Genomic DNA, 16,181 nt, shown 5'->3' on the forward strand with positions numbered 1-16,181 from the left:
TACTTTTTCTTTACATATATTATTTTGTTAGGTGATTGATAAAGGTTGTAGCAAAATACAAGAAGTGAGATAATCAATGACAACAACAAGCCCACATTCATGATATGACCAATAGAATACAATCTCCAATCCTATTATGCCTCATCTTTTGTCTGTGGATGGCTAGTCCTTTTGGGACACAATCATAATGATTAAGAAATAAGAACAATCCTTCCATTTTATTCTAACAAAAATCAAAGTCAATACCTACAATTTTCAGTAACTAACAAAATTGTTTTTCATTTATCAGAATCAAGGAATGTGACACAAAGTCACTTTAGTTGTTAACATGTCTATTTTGATGTATAATAATAAGTAATTATGGAATGATTCCTCTTCCCATTTTCTATTATTCAAACATCCTTCCATTCCCTTTCAACTTTACTTTTTGGGTGTTATTTTATGCAATCTAAGAAAGAAAACATAAACAAAAACATTATGATGTTTTTTGACATTTTGACTGAAGTGAGAAAAGGGATATAGATCATAGATGAGTTCTACTAAAGGTTTACATCAAACCTATATAGATGAAATTATATTACTATACCAAAAGTTGTCTTAAACATTACAAATGAGTCTCTATCTATAGGTTCTTCTAGTAACCAAAGCATTAAGTTCAGTCAAAAGTAACATACATAATACTAATTTCGACCAAGATAACCAACAATAAAAAGTAAAACTAAATTACCAAAGAAAACTTTGGAGTCATATGATTGTTTCTTCGCCTTTTTTCTACATTCTCATCGACCCACATACGAGCCAACTGTTTGAGCTATGAGTCCTCGATCATTGTTAGCGTTGTTTTCATCGATTTTGAATGATAATGTAACATTTTGTCGAATACTATGAAGATAGTTGTTTATGCACTTTTAGGAGGGATCTTTTATATTCAAATAACCACATTTTTTTATAATTTAAGCATGTGTATAGTGAGGGATTTGGTGGAGATTAAAGTGAGTTGACAGATGGTTAGTACAATTTACAACCAACCATGGTGCTTTGCCATTGAAAAAGCTACTTCCAAGGACAATAAGGGAAGAAAAATGTCAAATGCAAGGGAATGTGAGTTTTTACCAGCCATGTTACATGTTGAAAAACATATTTAAGTACTCGTACTATAGTAGGTCCTATCCTATATTTGATTGAAAAAAGAAATGTGTTTTCAAACTTTACTTTTTAGTGTTGAAGTACATGTTATGTTTGTTGATTGGAAAAAAGGGGTTTCCGTGATGGTAGCTTAGACTGGGTGGTGTGGTCTAGCGCCTCCTTCCACATCAGCGCCAAGGGCTCTCTTGTTAGCGGCTTGGCGGGCGTGAATAGGACAAAGTTGATGGCAGGGTTGACCACCAATTAAAACACACCATTTAGAGAGGGGGGGGGGGGGAGGAGATCCTACTCCGTATAGCCTTAGTTCCATACAAGATAAAGTGGAGATGTGTATGGATTAAAACTTAGGGGTGTTTCATTTTTTGTAGCGACACCAACCGCTGCCCCTATATTGTCACAGGCACCCCCAACGCCACCATCCCCACCACCGCGTTTCATTTTTTCAAGTGAACAAGAAACATTCAAAACTCTACAGGAACTGAAAGTGGGCACTCATCCGAATCGGTTCCAAACCGAACTGGTTCCTCCTTCTACCCTGTTTTGACCCAGTTAACCAGAACCCGGACCAGTTTAGGGTTTAAAACCGATTTGTGCACCTCTAAGCATATTAATTATTTTATCTCTTAATTCAATGAGAGTCCACTATTGTGTGCATTTTCTTTTGAACTGATTCCTTCCATCATCAATATGACGACGGATCTTTTTATTTTTTTTATAATTAATAGTATAATTTTTTTCCTTAAATATCAATGTGAAATGACAAGAAACTGATTACAAAAAACATTGAATAAAGATGATAATTGTTATGCTAAAAATATATAAAAAATACCAGGAACTAAAACTTAGCTTGAGGACTCGAAATAGGTTAAACCGCCTTCCTATGAAGTTGACAAAAAGATCAGTTGACAAATCAATTTTGTCCAATCATTGACCGACTTTCCTGGAAGTCAACTTATCACCTTGCAGTGTAATCTTCCAACAATCAACTTGCAGCATAAATACAGAAATCTTCTTCAACACAACTAAACATATACGAAAAAACATTAGGCCAACAATGGTTACCTTCTAAGTAGACGTTTATAAATCAGATTATTGTTACCTTTTAATTTATTATCTTTTGTGATTATTCCAAATGTCTCAGCGGTTTCACGGATCATGATCCCACTCACCCCCTTGAAATAAGCCATTTTACATTCTACAACTGCGGTAAATAAACATAACATACCTTTAACGTAATGTGAAGGAAAAGCAGATGTATATTCATTCACATATAAAGACAGGGTACAATAAATTTTAACCTAGAATATGTGCACCGTGAAGATCGGCACTGAGAAGACATTTGAGCATTTGACTTTTCCTAAAGATTCGTCATTGTAGCAAAAAGATTTAGACTTTTGGGAATAAAGTTTAAATGAAACCGAAAATCGAATTCTTACTCAGCGCCTTTTAAAAGTTGGGTCATGTAATCTTTCCACATTTCATGCATCGGTTGAAACAATTCAAACCTGTAACAAAATACACACAAATACGTTTTAGATCAACAGAAATAGGGAAGAAATAAGAATTAATAACTGTGGTTCTGATATTACTTATGGAGATCTTGAGGCAAATCTAATGATCCGATTTTCTTGTGTTGTTTCATGGACATGTGCTTTTTAGATCTCTTTGAGTGGCTTCGTAAAACTTTTGAAAGTTCCACGTTGCGGTTTTGTACTTTATTATCAAGCGGGACCCGATTATCAATTTCCATTTTTTTAGATCCTTGCAGGTAATTCTGGGCTGAATCGCCACTCTGGAAAAGTTCGTGCAACATCTTGTCCACCACATTTGCCTGCATAAGTTTACGGCATACTGAGATAAACGTTTAACTTGAATTAGATGACAAGCAAGATAAAAATGAAGTAAAAGTCAACACCTCAAGATTTGGCACTGCTAATTTTTCATGTACCGGGTGGGAGAGTGGAAGATATATAGGATGATTTGCTTCCGCGTCTGTATATTTAAATAATTAATAGAGTAAAATGTTATCTCGTCCCTGAGGTTTGGCCAATTTTGCGACTTTCGTCCAAAGGTTTGTTTTTCCGCATCTAGATCCAAAAGGTTTGAAATCTTGCCATTTTTATCCGGCTCATTAACTCCATCTATTTTTTCTCCGTTTCGGGAGTATTTCTATCTTTTTTATTAACTTAAAGGGCGATTCGGTCTTTTTCACTTTATGTACAAGCATTTAGCATAATGTTCAAGTATAAACAAAACAAAACAAAACAAGTAGGTAAAAAGAAGAAAACACCCCTAACTTAACGGAAAAAAAAGGATGGAGTTAACGAGCCGGATGAAAATGGCAAGGTTTCAAACCTTTTGGATCCAGATGTGGAAAATCAAATTAACAAACCTTCGAACGAAAGTCGCAAAATTGGCCAAACCTCAGGGATGAAAATGAAATGGCATTTCACTCTAATTAATAATAAAAGTCTGATTTATTACAATCAGCACGAAACAGAGTGTTGTTTATTACAAAAACAATAAACAAGATTCGTACCTCGTGTAGCAGTTTTCCATGTGAAAGAGTATTTGCCTACAAATACCAAAACCACCATCACTTACAAAACGTTAAAAATACTCTTTACTATTAAGTATTAACTAACACATCTTATAAAGTGACTCTATCAAAATAGCTAGTAACTTTTCTAACTAATCGTTTTCATGCAGCATATTGCCAATGGTGAAGCTTGAAATTTGAATAAAGCCTAACTTAGTTAAAAAAAAAAACATGTGAATCATCAAGTGTTAGCTCAATAACCTTTCTTGGACGGAGTACTTGCAGCATTTGTGGACGGTGCAGAATCTCGATTCAAATTGGCAGAACCTTTAACTCTGTTCTTTTCTAGAAATCTATTAGTATTTTTGTTCTTCTGCTGTTGTAATTGACGCTCGAAAGCTTCTCTTCGTGCTATTGCCTCAAATGCAAGATTTGTTGGAGCTTGTGTGCTTGTGCCCGTTGTCATTGCAGCGTACAAGGTTTTTTAGTATATCTGCACACAACAACGTTACACGATCAAATCACATGTTCCAAGTTCCAACAATAACATAGACTTCCGTCCAGTTGTGCGACAATCATAAGGCCATGAGTGTGGTGCATTAAAATAACATGTTACAATCAATAAAAGGTAAGATGCCTAAAAATCTCATATCTAGAATCAAACAAATTAGGAAAGAGTCCGCAGCTCCGTTGTCAATCATAAGATCGGTCTTTTAAGATACGCATTAGTTAATTATTCAGATACCTAATCAATATAGGGCATTCACTAAATGCCTTATAAAAACTAAAACAGATAAACCCTAATATTCACATTTAGCATCCAACTCCTATTGGATAGCCAAAAAATTGAAACTTCACAAGTCTTATTTACATATTATTCACATTCAGTTATTGAAACTAGATTACAGAACATAATAGAAAGGCTTGTAAAGGGTATAAGACAATCTAATCAACAAGCCAAACAAACATCCAATCTAAAAGGCAAATTTGGGTAACATCAAAAACCCTAAAAAACAATTGGGCAAATCTAAAGAAAATTAGGTTAATTAATTAGGAGAAAACATAACTAGCAATCCATAGGAAACAGATTAATCAAAAGTTCATCACACTTCAAAGTTTGTTAACAAGAAAATCAAATGTTAATCACCTTGAAAAATCATGTGATCCGCTCTAGGAGCATAAAGAGTGATGCATCTTGGGTCAGTCATTTTATCAAACAGTTGGTGGGCATATGTTAATACGTGGAAAGAAACAATGGTAACGCATCAAAGTTGAAAAAAAAAAACAGGTTCAGAAATTTATTCATATCAATATAACAACATGAACCACAAAATCACAAACACTCGTATCAAGAAATCGATGAACAAAATTCTGATTGATAAACAGATAGTCGTAGGGACTCAAGGTTACCTGTCTCGGCAGGTCTACAATTTGGGATTTTCAATTTCACGTTTAATTAATTTTCAAGTCTAATGGATTAAACATTTACCAATACGTGTTTTGGACTTGAGCCATGGGCCAAAAAATTCTGGTTTTTTCGGGTTAATCGGTATTCGATTTATACGTAGAGGTGTACAAAAAAACCGGTTTGGGCCTGATGAATCGATAAAGAGCCCAACGTGATAACCCAAAAACGGTTTGGGCCTGGCCCAGAACCGGCGGTTTGGTACAGGTGTGTGTTTATTTTGTATGTCGAACCGCTTTACAACCCGAACTGGGTTGGGCCCAACAAGTTTTGAACCCGATAAAACCGTTCTTTTGGGCCAGACTGGTTTTGAATCCAGTTCAAATCGGTTTGAGTGGGCTGGGGTTTTCAACCCTAAAATCAGCTCTCAACCCGAACCGGTTATTTTCTCAACCCCAACCTAAAATCGGTTTCCAATGTTTTAGTCATACAAGCGTCGTTTTGTAACTTGGAACTGACTTCTAACCTTTATTGTTATGTTCTTTGAAATATATATAGTTATGTTTGTGTTATATTCAGTAACCATCTGTTTCATTTTTTTAATCTATAAGTACAAATTTCTGAGTTTATTTCATTTAAAAATAAAGACTGATTCAAAACCGCAAGTAGTTTAGCTTGTCAGTTTGTCACTTCTCAAAACCTTTGTTAGTGAATTTTCCCAAATATTTTATCAAAATGGCGAACTAGACTGAACAACATATGCTTTTGGTTCAAACACACACAAGCCGAAGCGCAAAATAACTAAATCACACAAGAACAAACACTTAGAAATTACAGATTAGGTTGCCTTTACCCTAAATTCAATCTTCTATCGTAAAAGTATTGTCTTTACATGCTCACAGTTCCATCGTCCCATCACTGTATCTTAACAAGGCTAATATGGCTAACACCGCGTCAAAGAGGATGAGAGACGTGCAACGCATGCATGTGATGCCAGTTGGACTCGCCCTTCCGCCTCTGCAAGTTCACCTTCACCGTCAATTCTTCAACTTTTGATCATCGCCATCACGATGACATAAAAGCAACCATCATCAGTGATCCCCTTGATGTCAAATTCTGTATGGCTGTAAAGTCAAAACTGAATATAACACAAACTTTTGTCTTCTGTGAAAAAATAATTTCCTTTTCCGGATACACTATATTTCAGTTAAATACAATATCTTTCTATTTAGATCCCTAATCAAACAAAATCTCAACACGCAACAAGTCCAAATAACACAACAATACACGAGAAGATCAAGATGAAGGATGCAAAGGTCATAAGAATCAATCACTTGAATATCTTTCGTCAAAGCTCCAAACACTCTCATCAGTGGTCAAAGAGCCAACATGATTACAACTTCTGCGTACTGCATTTCAACTTCTCAGCTTCAAGCTCTTGTTTTAAGGTCTCAACCCTTTCCAGCAAGTTCATATTCTCCTGATACCACTCAACTCTGTTATATTATCGCACAAAAGTTTTACAGATACATAAAAGACAAAGTATACATTACCTTCTGCAACATATCTAGCCTTTTGGTCATACTATTATCCCCAAGATTCGCCTTAACCTGCTAACAAAACCACTAGGTTAATCAACCCCAAAAAACCTAACACGGGCTTGGTTTAAAAAAGCGTGAGGCAGACCGACATGTTTTCGTCCCAAAAACCGAGGCGAGAACCAAATCAGCTATATTTACAACTAGAAGTTGCGTCATATGATATCAACCTATTTATCAAGTAAATCCTTTTATAATTTCTTCATCCCATTGATTCTTTTTACATATAAACCTCTTACAAACCCTAACTTTCACTGAGTTTGACCAGAACTACAGAGGCACACCTCTTTGCCCCTGATGTCCTAAGCAGCGCATGCGCACCTTTTTAAACCAACAACATGGGAACTTCCAACTTTCATTACTGACTACAAACATCTAGCAGCTGTTTTTCATAAAAAAAAAAGTACATACGCTTTTTAACTCGTTCGCACATGTGTTTGCGCGTTCTTCCGCTTCATCAAATCTAAGTCTCCATTCCGCAGACTCATCAACCGCTTCTCTATTTGCAAGATCAAACTGCCTTCTGCAATAACTCAACAAACAACCACATTACTTTATTCCAAACCATAATCCCTTTACCAGACCAAAACCTAAGGTAGTGTTCATTTCACAGAACGAAACAAAATCCTGATAGAATTGAAATGTAGATTCCATTCCTTATGTAGTTCGTTTCAACAAACTAAAAGAATATATTATTTAAACAAGCAACATAAGGAACGAAATCTACATTCCAGAAAGATATGTAGTTAATATCCCGATATATAGTGATAAATCGGTCAGAATATCGGCATGGTTTTAAAAACGGTTGAGGCGTTCGCCTCAAGGCGAAACGCCCAAAAAACGACTCTGAGGCGCGCCCCATGGGGTTTCTATTGTGCGTGCGCCTCAGAGGGGCTGAGGCGCTAAAAAGGCTGCGCCTCAGGGGTTTCTGATGTTTGTTTTTGATGTTTTTGACTTTTTGTGTCAATTTTAAGCAATTTACATCATTTTTATGAGTGTTTTTGATGAATTTGATGAATTTGATGATGAATTTAGTTAGTATTGTTATTTTTATAAGATATATAATTTTTATATTTATTTTTGTTTCTGCCTCGGGCTTACGCCTTGGTTTGCCTCGACGCTTACACCTCATGAGGTGAAGGGAAAACGCTTCGAAACTCGTTTCCATTTTTTTAAACCTTGAATATCGGTACCAATAATATCGGTGATATTGACCGATATTTGAACGATATATCACCAATTTTTCCGATATCAGTACCTTTCTTCTTAGTTCTACCATCTGTTTTTCTTCTTATCGTTGCTATTAGTGTTTTAAGTCGTAATTGTTAGTTGTTAGTGTTAAATGTTAGTGTTTTCAGTCTTAGTCAGTTCCTACTTGCTACAATTGTTAGTGTTTTGCAAGTTGCAAAAGGTTAATTTGGTAATGGTAGTATACTGAATTGTTAGTGTTAAGTTGCTATATATATAAATTTAGCATGATATTAAAATTACCGATATCCCACCGCGATAACTGGTATCTCAAATGTCGGTCCTTGATCAATATCCGGTTTTTTACCGCATTAACTACTTAGATTCTATCCAGATTCCCTTCCGTTATGCGAAACGAACACTACGATTACACATCAACAATCTCAATACCTATACACAATCAAACAGATCTGCAGTTACTAATATTACAATATTCCACAACATTTAGCCCTAAATAAGCCCTAATTTAAATGTATCAAGCTCCTAGTGTTGTAAACCCTAATTTCCTCAATTTGTTATCAATCTCCCCAATGAAATAACGAAATCTGGTGAATATATACCTCAGTAATTCAGTTTCAGTGGATGAAATCTGGTAATCGATGGTCCAGAGCCTCAAGTAGACGGAGATTCCGAGAGCCATGACGATTAAAACGCCGATCAACAACGGTCTTCTAATTATTATTGCCATTGTGTTGTTGTTTATGCTTGTTGAATCGCAGGTTCAAACGCGTGATAAGACGAGTTTAGTGGCAGCAGTGGTGATCATGAGAAGATGAATTTTTAGGTTAGACGACGGTTAACGGTGGTTGAATGATAGCTTCACGGCTGAACAACCGTGGAAAGGTAGTGGAACTAGAAGGTGACATCATACCAATAAACCCTTTCTCGTTATTTTATTTTTCTAAGTTGGTCTTTTAATGTAACTAGTTTTTTTAGTTAGCGCTTTGCGATAAAACCGAGGAAATGATAATGTAAAACAAACGTAATTTGAGAATAAAGTATATTGTTTAGAAAGTCAAACTATTAGAATGGTTTAGTTTATCATCATATCGTTTTATGATACCAAGTAAATACTTTATTTAGAGTACAACTTCGTTTTTAACAAAACTTATAACAGAATGTCAGGAAAAAAATCAAACACAATTACGTACTTAAGTTTTTAGAAAAAAAAGTTATAAACGTAACTTATTAAAGAAGTATCAAATTACTCGATAAATTAATATATGTTCTAAAAGAGAATTATTAAAGAAATGATATAGGAAATATATAGTTTAAAAAAATTAGAAATATATTATTAAAATTAAATATAATAATAAAATATTATAATATATTAAATAAAATAAAATAAACTATATATTATTATAAAAATAAAGTTACTATTTATCGTTCTTTGTCAACAATATTTATATTATATAATTATATAATATTTATATAATTGAGTGTGGTATGATTTGCTGGTTATGTTTGTTTATTTTTATTTACTTCAGGTTAGGGCACTTGTAATGGATGAGAGAAGGTTGAAGTGGGTGAGAGAGTGAGGAACGTGAGCACGGACGATTGGCTTGGTTTTTCGGTTAATTGGTTTGGTTTATTGGGAGGCGCAACTTGTTGCTCGTCTACCTGTCATTAGTCTGTAATCGTCTTTGTTCATTATTTAAAATTGGATCGTCCCGCCGCAAAGCGCGGGTGTGTAACCCACTAGTTTAGCTAATTTATTGGGTTAGTTTTTCAGTTTTTTATTTGATTTAGTTAATATTTTGGTTAATTACCAAAACCAAACGTGAAATGTAGGTATAAATACATGAAATGAATGTCTAGAAGCTAAAATATTTTAAAATATGAATGGTTGGGTTTGATTCGGTTGATTTCAGTTAGGTTTTCAATTCGGTATCGGTTAGCCCTTTGGTTATTGCTCACCCCTATATTTTAGTATATTGAGATTTTATTTTCCAGAACCATTGTTTTTTTTAATTATCCGAACAACTAGTGGGTTTCTTTCCTCTTAATTTTTTTCTCTTTGCTTTTTAAAAGTAATTGGGTCTACTACCTTTTACTAGTTACATTTGTCTCATCCACCGACCTTCAAAAATGTTAGTATGGATGAGAGAAGGTTGAGGTGGGTGAGGGAGTAAGGTTTGTGAGCACGGACGATCTGTTGTCGAGGAATGGGGCTTTCAGTTTTGTGATAGGGATAAAGGAGGAAAGAGGGAGGTCTGTGGTATTTGTTATGATATGTGGCTTTTCTTTGGACAAGTGCCAATGTGAAGGAAAGTGGTGGTGGGGGGAGGGGGGGTCAAAGCCCGTGATTATATATTAAATGACATGACAATTTAACTTTATGATCTTGAACTTTGAGATATGAAACATCAAAGTGAAGTGGTACCGGACACGACCATTTTAGAGGCATAAAGCGAAACGAAAAATGGAGGTGTCTTTTCTGAATTTCATTGTTATCAAACATCTTTCTTTATTCATGCCTCATAAAACATTTACCTCGTTTGACCCATTACCTCCTTTAAGTTTACCGGTCTTCTAAAGATCAACAATACCCCCCCCCCCAATCTGGTATTAGAGTTATAACGCTTTTGTTCTCCCTTTCTAAGGTTCAGATTAAGTGTGCTTTGTGACTGTTGACTTTGTGCTAGTCTCTCATATCAGAAAACCAACATTACAAGGTCTTGACGGATAGACTGGTCTGACACGCTAAAGTTTTATCGAGTCTAATTAAAGTAGTTTGTTGTGTGAGTGGTAAGTTGACAAAGGGTCGTGATATATACCTTTAATTGATTGATTAGTGACCTTTTTCTGCTTTGCATCGCCGAATTTGACCGGTTTAGGCAACAAAGGTCGAGCTTTTTTTCCTTCTTTGAGGCTTAGATTCAACATACGAACGAAACCAAAACCAGAGTGAAGAGCGGTTGTGAAGATGAAACTATATGCAGTAAATTCCACATTCGGTTTCAATCACCAATCATCAAGGACTTAATCATTGAAACCTAGTTGATTTCAGGATTAATTGCTCCCACCGTTTGATTTGCATCTTCAACTTACACAGGTACTGTTTCATTTAGTCTTCAATTTACACTCAATTGTATAAGGAATCATTGAATGGAGGGAAATTTTGGAAGCGGGAATAAAATATTAGGGAAATATGGCATAACTGTTGAGCTGGCGTCTTAAAATTTGCTTGGAAATTACATGAGAAATGCTTTATAGTTGTAAAGATATATCATATAATTCATTAAAAATAATAAATATTAAGCTACATAAAGGGAGAATCAAGTAATAAAAAAATACGAAACAAAAATGTAAAATTAAAATGCCAAAATCGTCCATGGGATTTTATATTTGCTTGTTTCATCCAAAAGAGCAAAAATGTCCTTCATCTCAACAAAAATAAAATAAACTGAGTTAATGATTTGGATGAAAACGACAATAAAACGTAAACCCGAAGGACTCAAATAGATAAAAAAAAATCATTTTGAATTAAACAAGCAAATATGACCAAACGTCACGAATGATTTTGCCATTTTACTCTATTTTAAATCATTGTTGCAGTTTGCATGCGCTAATAATAGGTTTTTTTTGTTTTTTTTTTTTTTTGTAAAATGCTCATATGAGAATTGTAACGTCAACATCTAATTCGTGTTCTACCTTTTCACACTTTAAACGTTGATGTGGGATACTAAATACTTCTTATACTTTGCATTGTGGAACCCTATGTTAACTGAACAAGTGAAAAACTACAATATGGTAGAAACTGGAAGAGAATAGGTGAGATTGCATTCAAGCTGTCTTTTGCTTTGTTTCGTTTTTATAGCGAGACGTTGATTTTATAGATGTATAAATGTAATCAAATCAATACCAGATATATTTTAACTATTAGCTTGAAGGCCGAGCACCTCAAAAGACGAATAAAGTTGATCGAAATGCTACTGTCTCAAAAGATGAATAAAGTTGATCGAATTGCTACTCTCTTGTATATTTTAGGTCATTATTCAACTGTTGTGTCCAGTGGCAGTGACGAAGCTTGAGATTTCTGACCGGGGGATCGAAAACGTATATACCAAAAATTTCTATAAAACCGGGGGGTAAAAACGTATATACCCAAAATTTCTATACGAAAACTACATACTCTCCACTAACGAGCGAAAAGTTTGGGGGGTCGGCCACCCCCACCCGCCCCTACAAAGCTACGCCCTTGGTTGTATCTTGTTACCTTCTTTTTGGAAATGATACAAAAAGAATTAACTTTTGAGAAGTCTACACCATTAGATCATACGGAGTGGGCGTGGAAGCCACTTCCGCTGGGCACGCCAACCCATGTGTGTTGTGGAGGGAGGCGTGGTGGGTGGGGCTGCACAATCTTCACCGGCGTGGGGCGCTTTGGTTTAGTGATGTGGAAGCTCTTGATTAGTGGGTGTAGTTTAAGTTTGTTTTAATTGGTTGATATTTATTTATTTACTTATTTATTTAAACACCACTTTCACGCCTCTCCCACCCCGTGCTTTTTTTTACCACACGCCCTGCCGTGACTGTCATATAGCGCCTCATGTCCCCTCTTCGTGCTCTCCCACTCCTTAATCAGAGTAAAAAATGTGTTTAACTTTAACTTTTACACTTTTGGTCCTTATTTGTATAGATGAACCATGATACCAAGTATTTGAAGTTTGAACTGCCTTCTAGTGTCTTATTAATTATTATTATTATTTGTTTGTAAATTTTAGTTTATTTTTATTATTAACCAGTAATAAGGCCCGCGCGCGTTGCGACGCGGGTACAAAGCAAATATCGAATGAAGATTTGCCCTATGGACGAATATGCAAGCATACGTTTCATGCTTGTTTGTAGTCTAAGCGTTATGTGATACGTTAATCATACGAACGTGCATTTCAACGTATCCGATTGAACTCAATGTAACCTATATAAGCATTCAGATTGAATCAAAACGTAAAGTAAATCGAATTTATACTGTACAATCATAACGTATTATACGGTATTAATTAGGGTTTTTAAAAAAGGAGAAAAACCACAATTTGACTCCGCTCATTTCGGAACAAAATTTACGAAGGTACATAAAATAAGCACGAAAATGTATTATATTTGACCTGTCTCATTTACGAAAAAAAAATTTACGTCGAAACGTAGAACAACTCGAATTAATAAAAACACATATATAAAAATATGCACGTAAAAATGGTTTTTCTAAATGAACACGTATTATATTTGACCTGACTCGTTTACGGGAACAATTTACGTCGTAACATAGACACACTCAAATTTATACCGACACGTACATAAAAATATGAATGTAAAAAAGTAATTACCAAAAGAGATTAACAGACGAAAGTTATTTAAATAAAATTAATTTAGTAAAAAGCTAGGGGCTAAAAATGGCAATTGCTAAAGTAAAGGATATTAAAAATGAGAAAATGACTAAAATTGCCAAATTTAAAAGTTAGAGGGCCAACCAAAGCCGTTGAAAAATTCCACCCACTTTAGTTTTTAGAGTTAAATGCTTGGTTGGTCCCTGTGGTTTTCAAAAATTGCAGATTTGGTCCCAGTGGTTTACTAATTACACGCGTGGTCCCAAAACTTGTCAAAAATGCACTCGGTTGGTTCCCAGCCCTAACATCAGTTAAATTTCTCAATTAAGTCCATGTTGAATGACCAAAATACACTTGCTTATTAACTCTCTTTATAATTTTTGTTTAGTTTTACTTTTGACTTGGTTAAACCCATCATCATCTTCATCAATAGGACACCATCATCTTCATCACCATCACCATCATCATCACAAAGATGCACAGGCCATCTCCGCCCTTGATGGCGGCACATCTCCGGACCCTCCTCCGCCGCCGCCACTTCTCCTCACCACCACCACTGTTGCAATCAATCCACCCCCAAAAACCGTACTTTTTTTCCACACCCTCTTCACTTTCATTCCCCAAATTCTTCTCTTCACAAACCCACATCCAAGATTCCCAACACATTGCTCAATCAATCTCACATGAACTTTTAAAAGACCCAAAAGACCAATCTACCCCTCTACCCAACCGCCTTGATTTAAGCTTCTCTCACATAACCCTAAAGCTTAATATCATTCTCAGTGCACTGAATCTCTCCTCAGATGCTGGACGCACGGCTCTTGATTTCCACAAATGGGTTTCAACAAGATCTGATTTTGAGCTTACTGACGAATCTTTAGCTTATAATAGGGTGTGGGTTTGTGATGAAGATGATGATGGTGATGGTGATGAAGATGATGGTGTTCTACTAATGAAGATGATGATGGGTTTAACCATGTCAAAAGTAAAACCAAACAAAAATTATAAAGAGAGTTAATAAGCAAGGGTATTTTGGTCATTTAACATGGACTTAATTGAGAAATTTAACTAATGTTAGGGCTGGGGACCAAGCGAGTGCATTTTTGACAAGTTTTGGGACCATGCGTGTAATTAGTAAACCACTGGGACCAGGTCTGCAATTTTTGAAAACCACAGAGACCAACCAAGCATTTAACTCTAGTTTTTAAGATGGTATACAATTTATCGATCTTTTTAGCCCATTTTGACTTCGACCTATCTTGACCAAAACCATCATGACTCTTCATTTAATTTATCTATCTTATTCAAATCCATCCTAATCCAAACCTATTTTAATCCTCAACCAACCCAATTCAACACACCAATTTTACCACCTCTACATACAATACATATAAATGAAGTATGACAACTTTAAAAAGTTTCTTTAAAAAATGTCTTATTTTCTGTATGCTTTATAAATACAAAAAATTTAAGAAACATATTGAAAAAGGTAGACGATGCTTTACTCGTCTTGTTTCAAAATAGTTGATTAGACAACAGATTTATATATCTTGCATGATTTAGATACGTCATAACTTCTTATTAATCAAGTTTTTGTCTTTAACTAACTTAACATCATCATTATACTCAGCCTTATCTCTACCCTATACGAGTAGAGAGGTTGCTTCCAGTGAGACATTCGGCTCGATAGTAGTTTTGCATCAAGCTTTGGACATAAAGCACATAAGACCCAACAATTGAGACAAAGACCGATTAGTGCATTTACCCCATTGTCTTTAGGCTATCCATTCCACCACATGATGCATAATTAACCATTCTCCACTTTTAACATTATTTTCACGAAATTAGTAAATAACATTAAAATTAGTACACTTTCACTTTTGCCTCCAACACCCACACATATACACGTTATATGCGCATAACGCATGCGGGGCGTCGTCTTTAAGTAACTTCATTAATCTAAATGTTTCGGTCTAGAAAACTTTGACTTTTACATAGCGTCACTACAATTGCATTCCTTTTTGGCCCGTGACCAAAAATAGGGTTACCTAAACCAACCACTTATTTTTCATGTACCTAGCGTTACATACCCATGTTTGAAGATAAATCTTATAAAATATCACCACACACACAAAAATACACGTTAAAATATACGTGAGTAACGATCCATAACGTGTTACAACTCATCGGTTAATGTCAAATTAGTTATAGATTAATTAGACGTATATTGTACCTTGGTGTTCTCTCTAATTAATCTTGTTCAAAACCGGTTTGCTTCCAAATAGCATTTCTAACCCTACTCAAATCTCTCCCTTTTAGTGTTCTTCCAACACCTTCATGAACCGAAAATGAAGCAATTCTAGTTCTTGCTAGATACTCATGAGGTGGCAACATGATCTCATTATCACCATCAAACTCTAGGTCATCATGATCATTGTTTGTCCTCCCATGATGCTTGTACTCATCTCTCAAAATCATTGACCAATCGGGTACGTTGACCGGCAATGATCTAGCCGCATTCGACATGGGCACTTTTCGTTGTTGATGAGCTTTCAATGGAAACTTTGATCTTCTTGGTACGTGGTTTTGTGGCGCGTTTGAATGATCATCCATTTCGGTGCTCCACAAGTCGGCTTCGTTCATCTCGAATCCGTCAGCACCGAGTGGATTGATTCTCTTATCGTTGTCTCCGTCACCGCCGCCGAAATAAAGGAACTTTGGTGTTTGATCATGATATAATTTTCTTGTTGTCATCGGAGAGAAAACTAAAATGGTGTTTGTGTTTTTTTTTGTGAAATGATTAAAAAGTGGGTGTGGTGGATTGATTGGTTTGGTGATGGGTCACCATGGTATATATAATTGCGTAATGGATAAGCTTTGTGCTAGTTTTGTAATATTTTTTTTATTACGAGGGGTTG

At 35.4% G+C, this 16,181-nt stretch overlaps 3 protein-coding genes across 5 annotated transcripts; all 3 read right to left on the minus strand.

Moving 5' to 3' along the window:
- Window positions 1-1,864: 1,864 nt before the first annotated feature.
- On the minus strand, window positions 1,865-5,180 carry LOC110868338 (ribonuclease P protein subunit p29). 2 transcript variants are annotated; one of them, XM_022117468.2, is made up of 9 exons: window positions 5,096-5,180; window positions 3,947-4,178; window positions 3,686-3,721; window positions 3,062-3,138; window positions 2,736-2,977; window positions 2,583-2,651; window positions 2,445-2,503; window positions 2,246-2,347; window positions 1,865-2,168 (listed from the first exon to the last, which is right to left on the minus strand). In XM_022117468.2, exons 2-9 carry the CDS (start codon window positions 4,149-4,151, stop codon window positions 2,071-2,073), a joined length of 888 nt encoding a protein of 295 aa, XP_021973160.1. In that variant the 5' UTR covers window positions 4,152-4,178; window positions 5,096-5,180; the 3' UTR covers window positions 1,865-2,070. The 2 variants fall into 2 exon arrangements, with proteins under 2 accessions (XP_021973160.1, XP_021973161.1); XM_022117469.2 differs by lacking the exon at window positions 5,096-5,180 and adding an exon at window positions 4,833-5,010.
- Window positions 5,181-5,905: 725 nt separating this feature from the next.
- Window positions 5,906-8,832, minus strand: LOC110868337. 2 transcript variants are annotated; one of them, XM_022117466.2, is made up of 4 exons: window positions 8,497-8,832; window positions 7,100-7,211; window positions 6,644-6,703; window positions 5,906-6,570 (listed from the first exon to the last, which is right to left on the minus strand). In XM_022117466.2, exons 1-4 carry the CDS (start codon window positions 8,622-8,624, stop codon window positions 6,484-6,486), a joined length of 387 nt encoding a protein of 128 aa, XP_021973158.1. In that variant the 5' UTR covers window positions 8,625-8,832; the 3' UTR covers window positions 5,906-6,483. The 2 variants fall into 2 exon arrangements, with proteins under 2 accessions (XP_021973158.1, XP_021973159.1); XM_022117467.2 differs by having other exon boundaries at window positions 6,644-6,700; window positions 8,497-8,829.
- Window positions 8,833-15,237: 6,405 nt separating this feature from the next.
- On the minus strand, window positions 15,238-16,084 carry LOC110868336. The gene has a single exon (XM_022117465.2). The coding sequence runs from the start codon at window positions 16,015-16,017 to the stop codon at window positions 15,514-15,516; it is 504 nt and encodes a 167-aa protein (XP_021973157.1). The 5' UTR covers window positions 16,018-16,084; the 3' UTR covers window positions 15,238-15,513.
- Window positions 16,085-16,181: the final 97 nt, after the last annotated feature.

Source organism: Helianthus annuus, chromosome 7, assembly GCF_002127325.2.
Source record: "Helianthus annuus cultivar XRQ/B chromosome 7, HanXRQr2.0-SUNRISE, whole genome shotgun sequence".
Classification (NCBI taxonomy): Eukaryota; Viridiplantae; Streptophyta; class Magnoliopsida; order Asterales; family Asteraceae; genus Helianthus; species Helianthus annuus.